The sequence below is a fragment of the Lynx rufus genome, unplaced genomic scaffold (assembly GCF_022079265.1).
Source record: "Lynx rufus isolate CCGP_SWC_20201006 ecotype Redwood Valley unplaced genomic scaffold, mLynRuf1.p SCAF_2, whole genome shotgun sequence".
Taxonomy (NCBI): Eukaryota; Metazoa; Chordata; class Mammalia; order Carnivora; family Felidae; genus Lynx; species Lynx rufus.
The window spans coordinates 221,512,209-221,534,348 of NW_025814834.1; the positions used below are offsets into that span (position 1 = coordinate 221,512,209).

Genomic DNA, 22,140 nt, shown 5'->3' on the forward strand with positions numbered 1-22,140 from the left:
GCCTGCCTCTTGAACCTGGCTGGGTCCTGCCCTGCCCCAGGAGGAGGCCCCGGTGCCTCCGCCCCCCTCAGCGCCTGCAGGATTCCCGGTCCCGGTGAGCGGCGCCAAAGCAGCTGCCGGCCCTCAGCTTGGCTGGCCAGACACCAGGATCACCAGTCTTCCCATGCCGCCCTCGGGGCCGCCGTCTGAGCTTGCGCGGCGTCCACGTGGGCCCCGGGCCTGCCCTGCTCTGACCCTCATGTCTGCCACCTGGCACCCTGCCTCCCCACCCACTGGCAAGGTGCCCAAGCAAAGCAAACCCTGCGAGTGCCCGGCAGGACGGGCAGAGGGTGGCCCGCAACAGAGCTTCCCCCCGAATCTCACAGGCGCAGCGACCGCACGTCTGTGCACCTGGAACCGGGCGCCCTCCCGTGTTCCCCAGACGGCCATGGTGGTACTTCCCGCCAGATGGGGGTCGGGGGCGGCCCCGAGAAGCACCTGCCGGTGCAGAGCACCCCGGATGCTACTGCCTGGCGTGCTGCTCCCCCGAGGATGGGCGCAGCAGCTCCTGGGGGGACTGCCCAGGTGTCGGGCTCCAAGCTGGGCATTTCACGAACTCCGGTTCCCTGGAGCTACCCGAAGCTGAGCCAGGGAAGCACCGCAGCCAATTTTTTCTAGCTCTGGAGAAGTCACGAGTCCCAGGTGACAGCCAGTAGGTCTGATCCTAAGAGCTCGGGTCGCTCCTGCACTCTCCACCTGTTCCCCGGGGAAGGCCGAGGTGCCTGTTCGGGGCAAGTGTAGGCTCCTCTGTTCCACCCGCCCTGGGGGGGCAGCAGGTCCCTGTCTAGGAGGTGCCCAAACCACTGGAAGCCCGGCACTAATTCGGTCTAAAGCTTTTCCCCCACCTAGTCTCCGCCAGCCAGCGGCAGCGGGGAGCCACCGGGGAGGGGAAGGAGAGGGGAGCGAGGGGCCGGGGAGGGGCACTACTCTTTCCTGCCCCCCCCCCATCCCCGAGGCCTGGGAAAAGGCAGCATATTGAGGCGCGGGGCTTCTAGCATCAGGCCCCGGGATGCTAATGAGGGCGAGCGCGTTCCCACAGCCCGGACATTGTGCCGGCGGCCCACCTGCTCCTCGGGGAGCACCCATTGTGCCCGCGCCAATTCACAGGCAATTTAGCGTGCGCTAATGGGCCGGCGCCTTTGTGCGGCCCGCGAGGCCATTGGCCGCCGAGTGTGGGAACGGCCGCGGCGCCCGGGCCCCAGGCGCCTGCCCGCCGCCGCGCCTATATAGGGCCCGCCGGCCCGCCGCCCGCCACTCCCCGCTCGCCAGCCGCCTCTCTGCGCCAGGCATGGCCCCCAGCACCGTGGCCGTGGAGCTGCTCAGCCCCAAAGAGAAAAACCGAGTAAGTGCGCCGCCCGCCCCGCGCCCCCGCGCCCTCCGCGGCCCCCGCGCCCTGGGCCGCCGGCTGACGCCCGTGTCCCCCCCGCAGCTCCGCAAGCCAGTGGTGGAGAAGATGCGCCGCGACCGCATCAACAGCAGCATCGAGCAGCTTAAGCTGCTGCTGGAGCAGGAGTTCGCGCGGCACCAGCCCAACTCCAAGCTGGAGAAGGCCGACATCCTGGAGATGGCCGTCAGCTACCTAAAGCACAGCAAAGGTGAGCCGCTGGCCGCGCTCCCCGCCGCCCCCGCGCCCACCCGGCCCCGGCCCTGCGCCCCCTGAGCCCCCGCGCTCCCCGCGCCCACGCGCCCGCCCGGCCCCGGCCCCGCGCCCTGCCCCCCCGGCGCTCCCCGCGCCCACGCGCCCACCCGGCCCCGGCCCCGCGCCCCCGCGCCCGCCCCAATCACCGCTGCGCCTCTCCCTGCAGCTTTCGCCGCCGCCGCCGCCGGCCCCAAAAGCCTGCACCAGGACTACAGCGAGGGCTACTCCTGGTGCCTGCAGGAGGCCGTGCAGTTCCTGACGCTGCATGCGGCCAGCGACACGCAGATGAAGCTGCTCCACCATTTCCAGCGTCCCCCAGCCGCGCCCGCCGTGCCCGCTAAGGAACCCAAGGCGACCAGCAGCGCGCCCACGCCCGTGCTCACTCCCGCCAAGGCCACTGCAGTGACCGCGCGCCAGCCCACCTGCGGCCTCTGGCGGCCCTGGTGACCCGGCAGGACGTGCGGGTGGCCGCCCCGAGGACCAGAGGCCAGCCTGCACCTCTGGCCATTCGTCTGTCCCTCCTGGGGCTTGGACAGGCCCCCTTCTCCGGAAGGCTCGCTCTCCAGGCTGGCGGGCCAGCAGGAGGGTCCTTCTGGAGAGAAGGCGGTCACAGAGCCCTGGTCACTCAGGACAGTCGGGGCCGCCTTCGCACAAGTGTCTGACTCCACGGGGTTGTTCTGTGTTTGCATTTCAGCAAGTGACTTCTGGGAAGTCCCCGCTGCCCGGGGTTCTATGATATTTGTAGGCGTCAGGGGCTCGGTCAGCCGGTGCCCCCACGTGTAGAGGACTTTCTTCAGGGCCTGCTGCTGCCGGGCCGGGGGGCCCGGCGGGCGGGCCGTGCCGTGGGCACATTTGCCTTTTGTGAAGGCGGAACTCAAGGTGTATCCTCATAGGAAAGAGCGTCAGCCTGGATGGGCACTGAAGGACCATGCAGAGCTGTGGCCGAAAGGCCCCTGCGTGCACGTGGTTGTCTAGTTGGGGCTCATAGTGGGCTTTGTGGGGAGGGTGGGCGTCTCCACCATGATCCTCAAAGGATCCCTCTGTGTGGGCGAGTGCGTGTGGTCATGACTCTGTACTCAGAATTTGAACCCTCGGTCACGTGGGAGCCCACGGGACTGCTCTGCAGACTTCCAATAAAATCTGACTAAGCAGCCCTCTGGGGTCTGTCTCTCGTGCCTGACATGTGTCCTTGGCAGCCACGCGGTGGGCGGGTCTGCGCGGGGGGAAGGGGGACAGACGCTATCGTGGTACTCCAGCATGGGTGGGAGGTGTCTTTGCCGGTGACCTTCTGCACAGGGAAAGAAGGGCTGGTCCTGGCTGAAGGAAGGAGGGAGGGAGGCCAGGAGGCGGGCGAGCGGGGGAGAGGCAGGCTGGAAGGAAGACAGGCCCAGACAACACGTACCCCCGTGCGGAGCAGGAAGTAGTGCAGTGGGAGACTGGGCTCTCTGTCCCGGGGCTTCTCAGCAGCTCCCTGCAGGTGGGAGGTGGGGGGGGGGGGAAGTGACAGCTCCAGGACCTTCCGGCTCTGTTCACCTGAGGGGGGTGAGACGACTACAGCCTGCGGGGGGGGGGGGCTCTTGCTGCAGCAAAAGGGGGTTCGCGGGGCCAAAGGCACAGGAGGCATTTGCCTCCCCTGGCCGTCTTGCGTGGCCAGCGGGCCCTGCCCCTGGGTGAGCTCCTGGATGCACCCGCTTGGCTAGCCCACACTCAGGTGGCTGCCCGGCCCTCCCTGCAGGCCGCCCGCTCGCCAGGGCCGAAACAGGTGGACCACCAGGTGTTGACTGAGTCTGCAAGGACCTAGGAGGGCCCTGGCTCCCCAAAGGACAAGTCCGCCCGTGGGCAGCGGAACCAAAAGGCCTTCCCGTTTCTTCGGAGCGAGGGGGCCCGGCCGGGCCATCCTCCCTCTGGAGCTCGCCTCTCCCCTCTGCCCTCTGGAATCCCTTTCTGTCCAGCCTGATAGGAACATCTGAGGCGCCCCCTCCAGGCCGGCCCAGCGCTACATCCCACGCACTTACTGCATGTGGGGCAGGCACGTCGATGCACGGGGAGGGGGCTGTGCCTCCTGGTCAGGCCGACAGTGCCCCCCCTCCCCCGGCCCAGAGTCCTCGGCGCTCGAGGCCTGTGTGCTCTAGGAGCAGACCCCCTGCCCTCTTCCACCCAGCACACCCACCCCTTAGACGATGCTGGCAAGTCGGCCTGTTCCCGAGGCACAGGGCCCCCCTTCCGATCACCCCGGGGGCGTGGGGTTTGTGCTGCTCTACGGGCCCGTGCTCCGGAGGCCTTGCCAGGCAGCTGGTAACACGCTCAGACAGAGGCCGAGGTCCAGAGACAAGAAGTAACTGGCCCAGGGTCACCTGGGAGTCAGCTGCCCTAGGGACCGTCTGTCCACTGCCAGCACTGGGCTCTTTCCCGAAGCGTCCGGCGCCTCTGAGGTCTCATCCCTCAAGGGTCTTCTGGCCAGCAGGAGCTTCCCAGGGACTGGCCCTGCCCACCACCATTCGTGTCCATGCTCCAGCTTCAGGAATATTTTTCAGATGGTCCCCTACAAACTCCCATAGACTCCCCATTTTACCCAAAGGCAGCCTCCTCCAGGCGGGCTGCCCCGTTTTCCCCTGCACTGTCTGGAGATCTCACCATCAGGGTGAGTGTCTTCCCCACCTGCAGGTGCATCGTCCACCCCAGGCTGGGGCGCCTGGAAGGCAGGGTCCCTGACACCCCCATTTTGCATGTGGCTTTTGGAACTGTCCTTGGTCCCTAGAGACCCGGGCTGGTGGGTCACATGCGCCCTGGGAACAGCTGCACTCACTGAAAGAGGCAGTTCTCTGGGGGTCTGCAAGCCCCAGGTGCCTTCTCTGCACTAGCTCAGAGCACTGGAGGTCAGCATCTGGCCAGCTCGGTGAGGGAGGGAACAACAAAGACAACAGTCCAGACGTTTCGTGGTTGGGCCAACGGCCGCGGGGACCCCGGCGCGCGGGCAGGCCACTGGTCCTCCAGCTGCCGGGACCACAGAGGCGGGCTGGGGGGGGGGGGGGGGGGGGGGGGGGGGGCGGGCCCGGGTGCCTCATTAGCATAATATATGCGCGGGAGGCGTTTAGCAGTCAAATATATGCGCATATATCTCCATGGCTGATGAGGCTGGCCGGGCACATTCAAAATGGCGGAGTGTGGAGCGAGCGGCAGCGGGGAGCAGCGGGGACAGCTTGGACACGAGCATCACGCTGCCCCCCGACGAGATCTTCCGCAACCTGGAGAACGCCAAGCGCTTCGCCATTGACATAGGTAGCCGCGGACGGGGCGCCGGGAGCTGAGCGGCGCGCGGCGGGCGTGGGCGCGGGCGGCGGAGCCGGCGGGCCGGGGGCGGTGGCAAGGACGAAGGGCGGGGCGCGGCCGCCGGCGCGCACAGCCTGCCGGGCTTGTAGTCCGCGGGCCGTCGGCGCCTACGCTGGCCGCGGCAGCCGGACTACAGCTCCCGGCAGGCTCCGCGCGGCCGGAGCGGGGCACGCCGGCCCTCGTAGTCCCGCGCGGAGAGGGGGCGGCCCGGGCGGCCCCTCGTTAGTCCACCCGGGTAGGGTCGGCCGCCGGGCGGGGCCCTGTCCGAGCCACGAGAACGATCTGGGGCCCGCCGTCTGGGGCGGCGCCGAGGGGCGGGCGCAGCGGCCCGGCCTGGGGCCGCGGGAACCCTCGGCGGGCTGCCCGTCTGGGCCCAGCCCGAAGCCCTCCTCCCGCTGCCGCCCTCGGCTTCTGGACCGCTGACATTTGGCGGGAGTTTGGGAGGACCTGGACGTGGACCTTGGGACCCTTGCCGGCATCTTTCAGAAGCCTCCCTGCCCCGTGCAGGCCGCAGGGGTGACCCCAGGACCTCGCCCAGGCTCTACCCGACCTTCCTGCTCTAGGCCCGTTCTAGACCCTCATCCCACGCTGGCGCCGGCCGCCTCCCAGCAACCCCCTTTCGTAGATGAGGACGCTGAGGTCAGATAGGTGAACTAAGTTGTTTGAGGTCGGCTGGTAAGCGGCCAGGTGGGGCCTGGAATCTGGTCAAGCCTCGGCACTTGGCTGCTCTGGCCCCGTCGGCAGGGGATGAAGGTTTCCTGGGGGCAGCTTCACTGGGCGAGGCGCCCGGAGTAGGCATGGTGGCCTCACACGGCTCCCTTCTCAGCTGGCTCTCGGCTGGGGCCTCGGTTTTTCTTTGGGCCTGCCACTAGCCGAGTGTAGGCGGCTAAGCAGCCGGGCAGCGGGGGCAGGCCCTGCCTGACCTGTTGAAGCTGGCCAGTGATGCTAGAAGGGACAGGCGTGCTTCTGTCCCGCCCCGGCCCTTCCTCTTGGAGCCATTTGCTTGTGATGGTCTTGCCTCTGCCCTGCTGCTGAGAGTCACTGAGGTGTCTCCGGCTTGGGTGGGGGAGGGTGTCCTCCGGGGAGAGTGGGAAAGTGGGCTGGACCCTCAGTGTCCTCAGTGCTCGCCTTGCAGGCCAGTGGGGTTGTGAGGGGCGGTGCCTTGGGGTACTGACCTGGCGGCAGGTGTGAGATGCCCGGAGGCCTGGTGGGGGGTGGGGACCCCAGCGTACAGCAGGACGTATTATGAGCGGGGGACCCGATTCAACTTGGCGCCTGACTGCACGCTGGACTGGCAGTGGGAAGCTTGGAGGCCCTGCTCTGCCCGTCTTCTGAGACCTACCCGTGCCTTGATGTGACAGGGGCCCAGGCAGGTGTGTGCCCTGACGTTTCCGACTTTGTTTGGCTGCACTTAAACCTGGGTTCTGCGCCCTGGGAACAGGTTGGGCACTTAACGTTCCTGAAAGTGCAGCTGAAAAATGGCTCGCCCGGGGTTACCCGGAGATGTTCTTTGCGGCTCCCAGGGGTCAGCTCGTAGCCACAGGGTGAAGGAAGTCGAGAGAGGAGTGCCGTGGCTCCAAGGGGCCCTGCAGTGGCCTGCCCTCCAGCGCCAAACCCCGGTGGCGTGTTCCTGGGCAGAAGGACACTCAAAGGGATATCTTCAGTGTCAGTGTTCCCTTCCCCTCTTTGAAGACTCCCCCTGGGTCTGAGTCCTGTGTTTGTTCTTAAGGACAGACCACGTGTTTGTGCGGCTGGTGGGAGATCACAGCTCGGACGTGGGTCCTCACCCCGGAAACCCACAAGTGCAAGTGCTTGTCCGCAGTTGGCTTTAAAAACAGGCTTCTCCCATTTCCTCTTCCCTCACCCAAGCCTTCTGCTTCAGGAGAGCTCAGCTGCTCCGTGTTCTTGGCAAGCTGCTTCCTCTCTCGGACACTCGTGTCAGCCAAGCAGATTCCCTGCTTCGAAAGCATCAGGGACATTTTGTCTACGAACACATGCTTAAAGCTGAGGGCAGCAGACGGGTCCCTCGGGTGAAGAGCAAGGGCGAGGGGGCAGTGACCCGGTGCCCACGGTGGAAGGACTGGCCAAGAAGGCGGAGGAGAGGGTGGCCCTGCGGGTCTGGATGAACTGGGGGTGGGGGGTCCCGGCTCAGGTGCTGGTGGAGGGACACGGGCGGGCTGATGTCAGTCCGGGTACCGTTGGCCCTGGAGTGGGGTGCGGGCTGGACTGGAGCGTCTTTGATGTCCGCCACTGTGTGCCCCCACCAGCGTGGTCACTGCACTTAGCGGGTGTGACATGCCAGGACCTGTGGCCGGCAGTCACTACATCCAAGGGATCCTGCGAGCAGACGGGCTCCCCTGCCCTCCCCGGGCACCCGCCATCCTGCTCTGTGAGCTCCTCTGGTTCAGGCTGAACGCTCCGCTCCGCACGTCTCCACTCGCTGTCCCCCTGGGGGGGACGGGGGGCACGGAGACGTGGCTTGGCTGCTGGGCATTGCCCCACTGGGGTGCGTGGGGGAACAACTTGCCCCCACCGGAGCCCCAGCAGGCCCCAACACCTCGTATTTGGCTGTGATGTAAACCTCGCGTAAAGAACTCACGATCTGAAACTGGACCTTCTGTGATCCGGGGTCTCGTTCACAGTAACTTTTGACAAGTCTCAAAATATATCTTCTTCCCTTTGCGTCGCCTGTTTAAGGTTTATCGTGTTTATTCACGGAGTGAAAGCCGCTCGGGGCCAGGCGGGGATTGAGGGCAGGGAGGAGGGATAAGGAGGCTTAGACCAAGTCCTGCTTCTTAAAGCCCACGGTCTGGGAACGAGAGGAAGCCTGTGAGCGGGCGTGCTGACCGTGGCCCGACAAGGGCAGGTCACGGGGCACCCTGGGAGGCCCTGTCCACGCTGCCTGGCAGGCTCCGGGCGGCCGCTCTCAGATTGAGATCCGTTACCTGGACGAGTCGCGGCCCTCTGATACCTGCCTTTTCCAGATGTTTCCTGACTTGTCACATGCTCCCTGGGGACGGCATCACAAAGCAACTCTCAGAGATCGCCTCCAGCCTCGTCCTCACACGGGGCGTCCCGCCGGCTGCGCTGGCCACACGAACCCGTTCTGTGGCTGTGGCGACAAGCCTTTTGCTGCCCCCCCCCCCCACCACCACCATCACGGGCCTTGCGGGAATCCACCTGACGCCTCCCCAAGGCCACCTCTGACTCCCCAGAGCTTACCCTTGAAAGTGACTGCTCGGGTGTCTCTCTAACTGGCCCTGAACGTGTTTCAGGCAAATAAAGGCCTCTTCTGCTCCCTGGTGTTGGGGCTTCCTGGTGGTATTCACGAGATCCGGTCCGAGGGGAGGAGACCCCGCTGCCCCCGTGAGGCCCCCAGCCCCGAGCTTGGAGAGGGTGGGCTGCTAGAACGTTCCCGGTGAGACAGCCCCCTCCTCTGCCGGTGCACTCTGGGAAAATACCCTTGTAGTGGTTCCGCCCCGACCCGTGTTACCACGGACAGTCAAGCGTACTTGTCGGCGAAAGCCGTGCCCTTCTTAGCTTTGTCCTTTGGGTCATTTTCAAGACCAGGGTTTGAAACAACTTTTTGAAACCACTAGTGATCTCCAGGGCCTCCCGGAAACAGGACGCTCTCCTTTCTCCTCGAGGACTTGGTGCGCAGGGGAAGCGGGCAGTCTCAGGCCCGGTTTGAAAGACGGCCGAGTGCTTGGGCCCCACGGTTCCTTCCCTTCCTCCGGTCGGTGGCCCGCAGGGTTTTCGCACCAAGTGACGGCAGGCACGGGAGCTGGTGTGGCGGGGGAGGCCGCGTGGACCGACGAGCCGGCTCCTGACTGCTGCCCCGTGTCTCCCTGCAGGGGGGGTCGCTCACCAAGCTGGCCTACTACTCCACCGTGCAGCACAAGGTTGCCAGAGTGCGCTCCTTCGAGTCCTCGGGCAGGGTGAGCCTCCGGGGGGGGCCCTGGGCGGGCGCTGTCACTGTCCGGCTGCCCTCCTTCTGCTGCTCGTGCACATCGGCCTAGCTTCCAGGGGGACTCCTTGCCCGACACCCCTCCCTGCCCCCCAGCCCGGCCCCCCCTCCATCCAGGACCCCGTCAGGAGGCACCCGACACCCCTCCCTGCCCCCCAGCCCGGCCCCCCTCCGTCCAGAACCCCGTCAGGAGGCACCCGACACCCCTCCCCGCCCCCCAGCTCAGCCCCCCTCCATCCAGGACCCCATCAGGAGGCGCCCGACACCCCTCCCTACCCCCGACACCCTTCCCTGCCCCCTAGCTCGGCCCCCCTCCGTCCAGGACCCCGTCAGGAGGCACCTGACACCCCTCCCTGACCCTCAGCTCAGCCCCCCCCCTCCATCCAGGACCCCGTCAGGAGGCACCCGACACCCCTCCCTGCCTCCGACACCCCTCCCTGCCTCCGACACCCCTCCCTGCCCCCCAGCTCAGCCCCCCCCCATCCAGGACCCCGTCAGGAGGCACCCGACACCCGCCCTGCCTCCAACACCCTTCCCTGCCCCCCAGGTCAGCCCCCCCTCCATCCAGGACCCCGTCAGGAGGCACCCGACACCCCTCCCTGCCCCCCAGCTCGGCCCCCCCTCCTTCCAGGACCCCGTCAGGAGGCACCCGACACCCCTCCCTGCCTCCGACACCCCTCCCTGCCTCCGACACCCCTCCCTGCCCCCCAGGTCAGCTCCCCCCTCCATCCAGGACCCCGTCAGGAGGCACCCGACACCCCTCCCTGCCCCCAACACCCTTCCCTGCCCCCCAGGTCAGCCCCCCCCCGTCCAGGACCCCGTCAGGAGGCACCCGACACCCCTCCCTGCCTCCGACACCCCTCCCTGCCTCCAACACCCCTCCCTGCCCCCCAGGTCAGCCCCCCCCTCCGTCCAGGACCCGTCAGGAGGCACCCGACACCCCTCCCTGCCTCCGACACCCCCTCCCTGCCCCCCAGCTCGGCCCCCCTCCGTCCAGACCCCATCAGGAGGCACCTGACACCCCTCCCTGCCTCCAACACCCCTCCCTGCCTCCAACACCCCTCCCTGCCCCCCCAGCTCGGCCCCCCTCCGTCCAGGACCCCGTCAGGAGGCACCCGACACCCCTCCCTGCCTCCAACACCCCTCCCTGCCCCCCAGCTCGGCCCCCCTCCGTCCAGGACCCCGTCAGGAGGCACCCGACACCCCTCCCTGCCTCCGACACCCCTCCCTGCCCCCCAGCTCGGCCCCCCTCCGTCCAGGACCCCGTCAGGAGGCACCCGACACCCCTCCCTGCCTCCAACACCCCTCCCTGCCCCCCAGCTCGGCCCCCCCTCCTTCCAGGACCCGTCAGGAGGCACTTCCGGCTGCTCCTGTTGCCTGGGAAGCCGGCTCCTTCCCCGCCCCCGCCCTCGCGCTGCCTCGGGCCTGAACTTAGCGTTAAGGGTTGCGTTGCTCATGGTCCCGGGGCCTCATCCCCGTGTCTTCCCCCTCCCCCTCCCGCCAAGGGCAGCACGCACACACAGACCCCCAACCTGTATCCCCAGGACACAGAGCAGGACCACGAGCCGCCCTACGAGATCTCAGTCCAGGAGGAGGTCACTGCCCGGCTGCACTTCGTCAAGTTCGAGAACACCTACATAGAAGCTTGCCTGGACTTCATCAAAGACCACCTCGTCAACACTGAGACCAAGGTCATCCAGGCCACCGGGGGCGGGGCGTACAAATTCAAGGACCTCATTGAAGAAAAACTGCGGCTGAAGTAAGTGGGGGCCGCCGGCCGGTTCTCGGGGGCGGGCTCTGAAACCACCGCACCCGCCCCACCCTGTGCTGGGACTAGACTCGGGGCCGGGCCGGTGGGAGGGTTCTGGCGGCCGGACCCTGGGGGGCGGGGGGGGCTGGGGGGGGAGCCGAGGGGGCACAAGGAAGGAAGGGGGCCGGGCTGTGCGGCACAGCTCCCTGTCGTGCTGGCGCAGAGGTCCGCGCGGGCTTAGCCGCCTGCGCACGGAGCCGGCAGAGGGCCGGCCGCTCAGGCCATGACGGTGGCCGCGGTGGCTGCGGGGCGGGGGGAGGGAGGTGCCTTCGGAGCGGCCGGGCCGGTTGCGCTTCTGAGGGCCGTGTGCGTCCGAGTGGCAAGCTGAGCGCGGCCGGGCCGGGGGCGGCGCGTCCACGAGGGACCCCGCGCTGCAGCAGAGGCGCCTTCTGTGGCCCGTGCTGTTTTCAGTGGCCGGGCTCCTTCCGTTGCAGAGTGGACAAGGAGGACGTGATGACCTGCTTGATAAAGGGCTGCAACTTCGTGCTGAGGAACATCCCACACGAGGCCTTCGCGTATCAGAAAGATTCCGACCCCGAGTTCCGATTCCAGACCAATCACCCCGACATTTTCCCGTACCTTCTGGTCAACATCGGCTCTGGAGTGTCCATTGTGAAGGTGAGGTGGGCTCCCCGGACCACGCGTGACGGCCGGGCAGGGAGCACCGGTGCAGTGTCAGTGGGGGCTGCCGTGGGGAGGTGGCCCAGGCTCGGCCTGCAGGATGGCGCTCCCCCCCCCCCCCCCCGCGTCTGGGGCGTCCCCAGGACCGGTGGGCGGTGGCCGGCCCCCCTCGGCAACTCGCCTGCCCTGCCGCCACAGGTGGAGACGGAGGACAGGTTCGAGTGGGTTGGCGGCAGCTCCATCGGAGGTGGCACCTTCTGGGGACTCGGGGCTCTGCTCACCAAAACAAAGGTATCCCGACGGCCGCGGGAAGATGCTCCCGGCTCTGCGTCGAGTCCCGCTTCCCACGCCTTCTCAGGAGAGGGTCGGCGGCCAGGGGACCCAAGGCGGCCGGTGTCGCTGCGGAAGCGGCTCCTTCCGCGGCCCGGTCCTGGCCGTGTGCCTGGTCCTTGCGGGAGGCAGCCTGTGCGCCCAGAGTCTCCCCCCCCCCCGCCCGCCGCTTCCCCCCTCCCGGGTGGGTGGCCGTGGAGCCCTGCCCGCCGCACCCCCACCCCGGCCCACCGCCGGCTCCTCGGCGCGGGGCTGGTTCCTGGGCTGTGGGGACGCCGCCAGCTCCCGCACCCCACCCCCTTCCGTCCGCCCTGTCCCCCCAGAAGTTTGACGAGCTGCTGCATCTGGCCTCCAAGGGCCAGCACACGAGTGTGGACATGCTGGTGCAGGACGTGTATGGGGGTGCCCACCAGACCCTGGGGCTGAGCGGCGACCTCATCGCCAGTAGCTTCGGGAAGTCGGCCACTGCCGACAAAGGTGCGCCGCCCCCCCCCCCGCCGCCGTCCCCCTCCCCCCGCGCCTGCGGCCCCCTCGCGGGCCCGGCCTCGCCCAGCGGCGCCCTGCCTCTGCCCTCCCAGAGTTCTCCAAGGAGGACATGGCCAAGAGCCTGCTGCACATGATCAGCAACGACATCGGGCAGCTCGCCTGCCTGTACGCAAAGCTGCACTGCTTGGACAGGGTGTACTTCGGCGGCTTCTTCATCCGGGGCCACCCCGTCACCATGCGCACCATCACCTACAGCATTAACTTCTTCTCCAAGGTGCGGGGCCCCCTCCCTCCCTCCTTCCCTCCCTGTGCCGGCACCCTGGGCTCCGCTCTTCCCGGGTACTCGGCTTGGCCCCTCGGCGTCTTCAAAACCAGCCAACCCGGGGGCCGGGGGGGCCCGGGGCAGGCAGCCAAGAAGTGGGGCGCCCCCGCCAGCTTCTCCTGGGCTCCTGCCTCCCTTCCTCTGGCCAGTTCCCGCGTCCCGCGCCTGGGGCGCCACGGCCCTCCCTGGGCTGGGCGTGATGCCAGCGGCGAGCCTCTGGGGCCGTCTCCACCGTGCGCGGGCTGCAGACGAGCTTTGAGACGCGTGTCGTTCGAGTGGGGTGACCGGGGTGGGTGTTAATTTGCGGAAGGAGTTACTCGCAAATGCCTAGCGTCTAGGTTCCACAGCGAGTGCGGTTTTGTTGACAAGTGCGTCGCAGACTGTCCAGGAAACCTCCACCGTGTACAGAGACCGCCTGTGTGGGCCGCCCAGGTGTCACTTGGAGGTCAGCTCAGGAGGGGTTTTGCCACGGCAGGGGGAAGTCCAGGCGCTGTTCTTGAGACACGAAGGCTACCTGGGAGCCATCGGAGCGTTTCTCAAAGGAGCAGAGCAAGACAGTGAGTGGAGTAGCCGTGGGGGGACCCGTGCTCGCTTCAGGGCGGGGCAGGGCCTGTGCCGCGAGGGGTGGGGGTGAGAGGCCACCGGGGCCCTGGGAGTGGGTCTCTAACCTTCGGGGAGAGGCCCCGCCCACCAGCTTCACCATCCCTGGGAGTCACGAGCCTGAGGGGCCGGCCCTCCCTCTGCTGCCGCCCTTCCGAGGGGTCGGTGGGAGGCGACACCTGTGGGTTCACGTGCCACGTGATTGACCCTGGGTTTGGGGGGGGAGGGTCTCGGTGGGTGAAAAGGGCTCCGAGCAGGGGCCAGGGGCACGTGGCCCTCCTCTGCCCGCCTCTCGCCTTGCTGTCTGCCAAGCTGCGTCTCTTCGGCCGGGCCGTGCTTTTTCAAGGACGCTTGCAGGATGTGATGGGGCAGGGCGGGGCAGGCGGCTTTAAGAGGCCGCGAAGGGTACGGGTATCATCTCACGGGGTTTCAGTGCCAGTGAGAGGGACTACGGTAGCGTAGCACGAAACCCCAGGCCACCTGTGCTGTGGAGACCTCCCATGGTGGTCGGGCCATCTGGGGTCTGAGTGACACCCGGTCCCTCCCTCCCTAGACCCTAACCAGTACAGCTGGGGAGAAAACTATGCCGGCAGCTCCGGGCTGATGAGCTCATCCCCGGAGCTCTGCCCAACACAGCGGGTGAGGAGCGGCACTGTGAGTATGGGGTCCTTGGTGGGGTCCTCAGGTTCCGAGAGACCCTCTCCCGGTGCAGACCGGCCACTGAGCAGGCCGAGACTCTGGGACGAAAGACAGGCAGCGGGGCTTGCTTCCCTCCTCCTCTTAGCATTTTCCAAACATCCCTCTGGAGCCTCTGAGACTGTGCAGTCCAGCCCCCGTGTCTGCAGGCAGAATACAGAGTGTGTTTCCCCAGAATTGTGGCACCGTTCACAACCCGGAGCCACAGAACCCCCCACGGGCCCTTCTCTAGACCGCGTTCTCTGCCCGATGGTTTCGAGCGGTAGAAAAGGACAGAGTCTGCGGTCCCTGCTGGTTTCCTGCCCATCCCTCAGTCCCCACTTGGAGAGGCCTGTGTGACCAGTTGTCAGCCAGACAGAGGACGCTACCATCACGGCCCCATCCTGGGGGACATCGCAGGCTTATTGAGGACACCCCCCAGATGGCATATGTCGCTCTGGTAACTCACTGAGCAGTTACCAGAACTCGGGCGCCCTGTTGGAGAGCCAGCTGGACGAGTGCGGACAACTAGTCTGGGCACCCGAGTCGGAATGTCTCCATCAGGACCAGGCTGCTGGCCTTTTGGACGCAAAGTTGGTTTTCCGTCACGGACGCAGATTCTCATACTAGTTAGCGTAAGCCTCGTGGGGACGCGTGTGATCTAATCGTAGCCTCCCCGGAGAGAAAGCTCCCACACCCCGGGCCTGGTCGGAGCAGCGACTGGCTCGCAAGGGGTCTCTGCATCTTTGATTTGTAGAGGGGCGATGTGGATTCCCGCCTTAGGGATCGTAAAACCAAATGGATAAGCGAGCACGAAATCCCCGCGTCAGACCTGATGTGGATGCCGGTCGTCCCCACGCGGCACGTGCTTGGCGCCTCGCATGCCTGTTGTGCTGGGTCTCTGTGGCCCTGCGAGGCGGGGACAGAGACCCCCATTCGCAGAGGGAGAGGCCGAAGCGCGGAGGGGCCAGGTCATCGCTTTGGGTTTGCGGAGGCTACGCAAGGCCAGGCTGAGGCGTGAGCTCCCGGGTCCAGGTAGCGGGAGGGCCCGCGGAGCCCGGGCCGAGGCCCCGAGGTCGGTGACGGTCCACTTTCTTTCCTCGCGTGGAAAATGCCAGCTGTTTCCACGCTGAACTTATCACTCGGGACATCCTGAAAGTCCCCACGTCGCGGCCCTTCCTGTGCGGAAGCCCCGGCACAGAGCCCGCCTGCCCGTCACCCCCCAGGCTTGCCGGGCCGAAGGCAGACCAGAGCCGCGTCCCGGTGTGCGGCGATGTGGTGGGTCACTCCCTAGAGGCGGGGACAGGGCCGCTAGGCGTGTGCTGGGTTCTCGCGTGTGTGGGAGAGCACCAGCTTCGGTCTTGACAACGTAAGCCAAAACCCTGGCTGACTGAGTGACCGCTCCTCCAGAAACCGCTGGGGCACTGGCCTGCTCGTCGCTGGCGGCCACAGGTAGCATGTTGGGCATAAAGGGCCCCCTCGGCGATGCCGGCGGAACTGGCATCAGACTCGTGCTGCGGAGACAAAGGAGCCAGTGTGGGGCCTGGACCGCCTGCCCCACGGGGTCCCGGTGGCCTTGCCGTGGACCCCATACGGGGGAGTTATGGGTCCAGGGCCTGCGGGGCAGCGAGTGGGACAACGCGTGCAAGTAGCATACGGCCGGCGTGTCTGGGGGTCGTGTGTGAGGTTGGGCTCAGGCTGGTGTGGGAGCCCCCGCCGCAGGGGTCCCAGGAAACTCCACGGGGGAGGGAAGGAGGAAGGGGGCCGGGCAGACTTGGGATCTGGGGTGCGTGGCTCAGGCCACCGGCCAGATGGAGGGCGCCGTGGCTGAGCGGGGCCACGGGCGGGGTCTGGGGACGGGAAGAAGGGGCTTGTCCGCTTGCACCTGCAGCGGTCTCCTCCCCGGGCCCCTTCCGTTCTCGCCGAGGAGCTGGTTCTCAGGCTGGCGGGAGGCGCCTCGGTCTTCTAGAACTTTGCGGCTGCTGACGCGTCCGCCGCCTCTCATCCTTCCAGTTCGACCTTCTGGAGATGGACCGGCTGGAGAGGCCGCTGGCCAACCTGCCACTCCTTCTGGACCCGTCTTCCTACGTGCCCGACACGGTCGACCTCACGGACGACGCCCTGGCCCGCAAGTACTGGCTCACCTGCTTCGAGGAGGCCCTGGACGGGGTGAGGGCTCGGGGCGGGCCGGGCGCCCCTGGGGTCGAGACGGGCGGCTCGGAGTTCGTAGGCGTCGGAGGCCCCGGGCGCCCATGGAGCAAGCGACAGGTGTGGTGAAGGAGGAGGGGGCGTCTCCCGGAAGCCACCGGAGGCGTGTGTGAGCCTGAGGGGGTGAATCACGTTTCCCAGGTAAAAACGTGGCTCCTAGTGTATCGTCGGCGAGCTGGGACGTGTCCTCGGTGAGGGCGTATGAACGCGCCCCGCCTCCGTGCCAGCTACCGCGTCTCTCCAGAGCGCAAACAGTTCGCGCGGGGGTCAGGGGACAGCTGCGATCGGGCTCCGGGCTCCAAAGAGTCGTGACTTGAGCCCTTCGGGGCCCCCCAGGAGCACGTGTCCCTCCTACAGCCCCTCGGGCCCCTGGGGTCCTCAGAGGGAGGGGTCCTGCCCTGCCCCAGACCCCCTCAGCCTGCAGGGACGGCCCCCCGAGCCACCCATCCCCCTGGCACGGCGGGAGCTCGGGTGGCCCCGTTGCCACCCGGGAGACGGCTCGGCGGCAGCGCGTGCCCGTGCTGACCGCCCCGTGCTCGCAGGTGGTGAAACGCGCCGTGGCCAGCCAGCCGGGCTCCGTGGACGCAGCCGAGCGGGCGGAGAAGTTCCGGCAGAAATACTGGCGCAAGCTGCAGACGCTGCGACACCAGCCGTTGTGAGTGTCCCCTGCCCGGGGCCGCCTCGCGGTGCGTTGGGGGCCCGGCCTGGGAACGAGCGCTCGCGAGGGCCGGGGCTCCCGACGGCCGCTCCTGGGGCCACACGTGCGGCGGTGCACGCCCCCCTGCCCGCCCGCTCGGCCGCCCAGCGGGGCCAGGCCGCCTCGGTTCCCCCGTGAGGACGCTCTCGGGCAGCGTGCGTGGCCGTCAGATCCGCTCAGCCGCCCTTCCCCCGCCCCATCCCCAGTGCTTATGGGACGCTGACCGTGCGCAGCCTTCTGGACACGAGGGAGCACTGTTTGAATGAGTTCAACTTCCCGGACCCCTACTCCAAAGTGAGTTCCGCCTCCCCGCGCAGGACTGGCGCCCGCGAGGGGGACACGGCCAGCGGGGAACAGGGGCGTGGCCCGGCTGTTCCCCAGGAGCGCGGGGTGGAGGCGGGCGGCGACACCTGTCAGAGCCGAGGTTTGGAGGCCCCGCCTCTCCGGCCCCGGGAGCTCGCCGCCTCAGAGCGTTCGTGGACACCAGTCGTGCCCTCACGGGCGACAAGCCGGCCGGAGCTTGGCGGGCGGCCTAGACGGGCCACGCTGACCAGAAGGCCGCGTGCGCGGGCCCGTGCCGCACGCCGCTTCCCGCCCCCTGCCCTCGGGTGGAGCGTCTCGGGACGGGGCGCCGGGTGCCTGTGGGGGTCCACGTCTTCCACCGCGGCCCTCCCCGGCCCTGCCCTGGGCCACGCCGTGACCTTGCACGGCTCTGAATCTGCAGTTTCTAACGGCTTGGTTGGCGTGAACTCCCGTGGTGGCGCGTTGAGCGCGCGACCCCTCGGCGCCGGTTCACAGCGACGTTCCCGGTGACGCTCTCCGCGGCGTCCCCAGCCGGGCGCCCTCCCTCTGCCCGGTCCGCCGAAGGCCTGCGGGAGGCAGGGCCGCGCCGTCGCTCCCGACCAGCCGCCCGCCTGTCCCCACAGGTCAAGCAGAAGGAAAACGGGGTCGCACTGAAGTGTTTCCCGAGGGTGATCCGCTGTCTGGACGCCTTGGGCTGGGAGGAGAGGCAGCTGGCCCTGGTGAAAGGCTTGCTGGCGGGGAACGTCTTCGACTGGGGAGCGAAAGCCGTCTCTGAGTAGGTGCCGCCCTCCAGCCTCCCGTCAGCCCCACCCCTGCCTGCTCGGTCCAGCTTGGGCCCAGGACCACGGCCCGACTGCCCGTCCTGTCCCCCCCACCCCACCCCCTCACCCGGTCACGTGTGGCCCCGGGAATGACAGGCCGTTCTGTGGGCTGTGCTCCCCCGAGCACAGCCGCGGGGACCAGCTCACTGGCATCTACCAGGCGTGGGCTTGCGCCCTGAGGCAGAGGTCCAGACCCTTGGTGCGCCAGAGTCAGAGTTAACGGTTGACGTTTGAAAGTGAGAAACAGAGGTGCCTCGTGAAGGAGTCTGCAGACTCGGGTGGGGGCACGTGCCCCGGCCCCCAGAGCACCCTGGGCTCTCGGTCTGGGGTCACCGTCAAAACCCAGCCTTCCAGGGTGATTTCCTGGGGCTCCCGAAGGAGCAGGCACGCCCGTCCCCCGCCTCGCCCTGTGCCCGGCGCCCTGTCTCCCGCCCGCTGTCCCCTCTGCGTGGTTCTCGCTGGTCGCACCCACGGCGTCCTTTCCAACTTTGAGAAGAGTCACCGCCTCTTCCCTCACCCTTGTCCCCGTCCTTCCCTTTGGGTGGCACGTCGAGGCGTGTGCTGGGCGGGGCTGGGAGCCGGCGCCGACCCGGGGCCTTGCCCGAGGTCGCCCCCGACTCAGGACCTCACCCCGCCCCCCCGGCACCGCCGTTCACGTTGCCGAGCGGGTCCCCGACCCAGGGCCCGTGCGCTCTGCCGACAACCGACGGCGGAACGTCGCCGCTCCGGTCACGGCAACGCTCACGGGTTTGGGAAGGGCTTCGCTCGGGGGCTCCGTGGATGCCGAGAGCTGAGGTTTGGGTGTTTTGTGATTTCGTTCTCTTCCCCACACAGCGTCCTTGAATCTGACCCCCAGTTCGGCTTTGAGGAGGCCAAGTCGAAGCTGCAAGGTAGGCTGCCCGGGGCCGGGCGGGGGAGGGGGCCTGCCCACGAGCGCGCGGCTGACCGTGTCCCTGCCCCGCAGAGCGGCCGTGGCTCGTGGACTCCTACGGCAAGTGGCTTCAGAGACTGAAGGTACAGCTGTCCCCACCTCTGCCCTGGGAGGCGGGAGGGGCCCTGGAGACGGCGCGGGGCTGCCCCGGGGCAGTGCACTGAGGGCCCCTGCCCGCTCCCCCAGCCGCCGAGCTGCGGGTCTCAGCTAACCGCCCCCTGCTCCAGCCTGAGTCCCGCAGGCTCTACTGGTCGGGTCGGCCGGCCTCGGCTCGCAGGTCACGGGGGCCGCAGTCCTGGAAGAGGCACGGGCGCCCTGCCCCCAGCACCCCAGCGCCCGCGGGACCCAGCAGCCCTCGGCCTCGGCCTTCGGGGAGTGTGGAGTACGGAGGTGTCTGGAACGCTTGGACGCGCCTGTTCCCAACTGAACGTCCTGGTTTTGTCTTACAGGGGCCCCCTCACAAATGTGCCTTAATTTTCGCAGATAACAGTGGAATAGACGTCATTTTGGGAGTCTTCCCCTTTGTCAGGGAGCTTCTCTCTAGAGGGACGGAGGTGAGCGTCTGGGCCGAGTCGGGACCCCTGCCCTGGGCCCTCCACTCGCGGTGGGGGTTGGCGTCGGCGTGGCCTCTGTGCGGGCCAGGTAGGTTCAGGTGAGGCTTGTCACGGACCTCGGGTCTGCCCGTTCCGGGGCCGTCCGTGTCCCGACCGGGAGCCGGCCCTCCTGGAGACCACCGAGCAGCGAGGTCACCGGGGCTGCGCCTCCCGGCCGGCAGCCCCGGGTGGGCGGGCAAGCAGAGGCTGGCTCGGTGCCGGGCGGTGGCCAAGGTCCCTACGAAGCTCGGGGCGTCCCGCCGTAGGTCATCCTGGCGTGCAACTCGGGACCCGCCTTGAATGACGTGACGTACTGTGAGTCCCTCATCGTGGCTGAGCGCATCGCGGCCATGGACCCCGTCGTCCGGTAAGCAGGGCGGGCGCCCCGGGGGCCCTGCCCGGAGAAGCTGGGGCATGGTGGGAGCTTCCCAGGGCGCCAGCCGACCCCTTGTGCTCCGCAGCTCGGCGCTCAGAGAGGAGAGGCTGCTGCTGATGCAGACGGGCTCCAGCTCCCCGTGTCTGGACCTCAGGTACCCCTGAGGCACCCCCTCGCCCACCCCGGCCCCCGGCGCGCGAGCCGGGCAGCAGGGGTCACCGGCGCGGCTGGAGCCCTCGGTCTGGGCAGCCTTCTTCCCTCGGGGACCCGGGAGGGTGGGCTCGGGACCGTCCGCGGCCCGGCCGCGCCGTGGGCTGGTGGGTCGGATGCCCCGCGGCTGGGGCCGCGGGCACCCCCCGTGCCCTTAGACGCCTGGGCCTCCGCCTCGCTGCTTTCTGCCCCGGGGGAGGGACGTTGCTCGAGGATCGACCTCCTCCCTGTTCTGGGCCCGTCGTGAACCACGCAGGAAGGGGGAGTTAGAGCCTTTGGAGTGCCGCACATAGAAAAGTGTTGTCAGGCCCGGTTCTCACAAGTTTCCCGCCACAGGCCCCGGAGGGCGGGGATGCCCTTGTGGGGAGGGCACGGCGGCCGCTCTGGTGCAGGGGCAGAGGGCCCGCCGCCCCGCCTCACCGCCCCTCTCCTCCCCGAAGCCGCCTGGACAAGGGGCTGGCCGTGCTGGTCCGGGAGCGAGGCGCAGACCTGGTGGTGATCGAGGGCATGGGCCGCGCCGTGCACACCAACTACTACGCGGCCCTGCGCTGCGAGAGCCTCAAGCTGGCCGTGATCAAGAACTCCTGGCTGGCCGAGCGGCTGGGCGGCCGGCTCTTTAGCGTTATCTTCAAGTACGAGGTCCCGGCCGAGTGAGGCGCCCGCCCCGCCACCCTCCTCCGCTCGTCGGGAACGTACTTCGACCACAACAGGGAGACCGAGTTCCGATCGGAATATTTATGTCGCGCGCCTGTGACTGAGAGCCGGGTGCGCCCGGGTGGGAGCGTGGGCGCGTGTGGCGTCGGGGTCCCTACGATGCTGCCGCGTCCGTGGCGGGAGACGCAACTCTGTCCAGTGAGACATTCGTATTGGAATATATTTAACTGTTAAATAATCTTTTATATATATATATATATACATATGTACGTATAGATATAAATATATGCACATGTCTCCAACAGGTCACCAGAGGCTCGGGGTCCGCACCAAATAGAACGTGTAGAGCGGGCCCGGCCCCCTGCCTGTGCTGTGTGGCTGCAGAGAAGGGGTGCGGGCAGGGGTCCTGAGAGCCCGTCCCCGGGGCGGCCGAGAGCGGGCCCTTCCCTTCAGTTACTCCCCGAGCCCCTGGGCTGGCTGTGGCCTGTGGGCCGTGGCCCACCCCCACCCCAGCCCGGGGCCAGGAGACTCCCCCCGGTGTGTCTGTATAGACAAGGTTGCCCTCTGCGCCCCCAGCCCCACTGGGCACAAGGGGGACAGGGCGGGCGGCGCTCCCAACTCGACTGGCATCCAGGGAGGACCTTTGAGAGCCCTCGGGGGCCCGTGCACACTCCTGCTTAGAGCCGATCACGCCGCGTGGCCTTGGGCCACCCATGGCGGGTGCCTCTGGGCTGGGCCCCCGGGGGGGTGCCGGTGAGATGACCCTTCTATCGGGGTGTGCGGGGCTCCCGCCTTGGAGGGTGGCCTGCCCCGTCTCCCACCTTCCACGCTCAGGGGCCGTGACCACCCCACTGTTCCAGCCCCCCCCCCCCGGTGACCCCCACACGTGTCACCCCCAGCCCCACGTGCAAGCGGCTCCCAGCCGTCCCACTGCTAAAGCCGGGACTGTGGCCCCACAGGCTTCCAGCCTCCGGGTCCCCCCGGGCCAGTAGGTGGTCCCCATGAACCCCCATCCCCCACAAGGGTCCCCCGGCCTCGACCCCACCACAGTCCAGCCCTGCACCTCCCCGCCGGCACCCCTGCAGCAGGCTGTGGCCACCTCTGTGTGGCTTCCCCCAGCCCCTCGGCCCAACTGCCCTTCGTCCCCTGCTTCCCGGTGGAGGCACCGTGCCGGCCTGCCTGGTGCAGGGGGCCCAGCGCAGACACCTGGGAGGCCTCCAGACGTCCGGCCAGGGCCCGGCTCGGCCTGACGTCAGGACGCCCCCACGGGCCCTCCCGCCCACCCAGCCTGGCCCTCAGGAGGGGCACCGGGGGCACCTGCCCCCCTCCTGGGCTTCCCGGGGGCTAAGCCCAGCCCCCGGACGGTAGCCGTGTGCGGCGGGCAGGGCCCACGCGGGGCTGGACAAGGCTTGGCCCCCGCTTCTCGTGAGCAGACGGGACACCACGTCCGGGAACCCCAGCAGCCATCCCACCCCACCCCTGGTCCAGAACCGCCTTCGCTGCACCCCGGATTCTAGGGGCCCCGAAG

The 22,140-nt window shown here is 68.2% G+C and overlaps 2 protein-coding genes across 2 annotated transcripts; both read left to right on the forward strand.

The window, feature by feature from the left end:
• The first annotated feature begins 1,327 nt into the window (after nucleotides 1-1,327).
• On the forward strand, nucleotides 1,328-2,125 carry HES5 (hes family bHLH transcription factor 5). The gene is made up of 3 exons (XM_047083058.1): nucleotides 1,328-1,381; nucleotides 1,469-1,634; nucleotides 1,845-2,125. The coding sequence occupies exons 1-3, from the start codon at nucleotides 1,328-1,330 to the stop codon at nucleotides 2,123-2,125; spliced, it is 501 nt and encodes a 166-aa protein (XP_046939014.1).
• Nucleotides 2,126-4,832: 2,707 nt separating this feature from the next.
• On the forward strand, nucleotides 4,833-20,847 carry PANK4 (pantothenate kinase 4 (inactive)). Its single transcript, XM_047084706.1, is given in 20 exon segments — nucleotides 4,833-4,859; nucleotides 4,861-4,957; nucleotides 8,864-8,946; nucleotides 10,520-10,734; nucleotides 11,220-11,403; nucleotides 11,605-11,697; nucleotides 12,060-12,213; nucleotides 12,315-12,496; nucleotides 13,020-13,101; nucleotides 13,698-13,798; nucleotides 15,833-15,988; nucleotides 16,570-16,682; nucleotides 16,931-17,018; nucleotides 17,651-17,802; nucleotides 18,683-18,738; nucleotides 18,813-18,862; nucleotides 19,229-19,333; nucleotides 19,639-19,739; nucleotides 19,834-19,902; nucleotides 20,399-20,847. Coding segments are annotated over 20 exon segments (2,322 nt in total). The 3' UTR covers nucleotides 20,613-20,847.
• The last annotated feature ends 1,293 nt before the right edge of the window (nucleotides 20,848-22,140 follow it).

Bases quoted from the DNA above. Each gene is read 5' to 3' on its own strand.
- HES5 (XM_047083058.1), top strand. From the start codon at position 1,328: ATGGCCCCCAGCACCGTGGCCGTGGAGCTGCTCAGCCCCAAAGAGAAA. The intron at 1,382-1,468 runs GTAAGTGCGCCG...TCCCCCCCGCAG, and splicing joins GCCCCAAAGAGAAAAACCGA to CTCCGCAAGCCAGTGGTGGA. The intron at 1,635-1,844 runs GTGAGCCGCTGG...CTCTCCCTGCAG, and splicing joins CTACCTAAAGCACAGCAAAG to CTTTCGCCGCCGCCGCCGCC.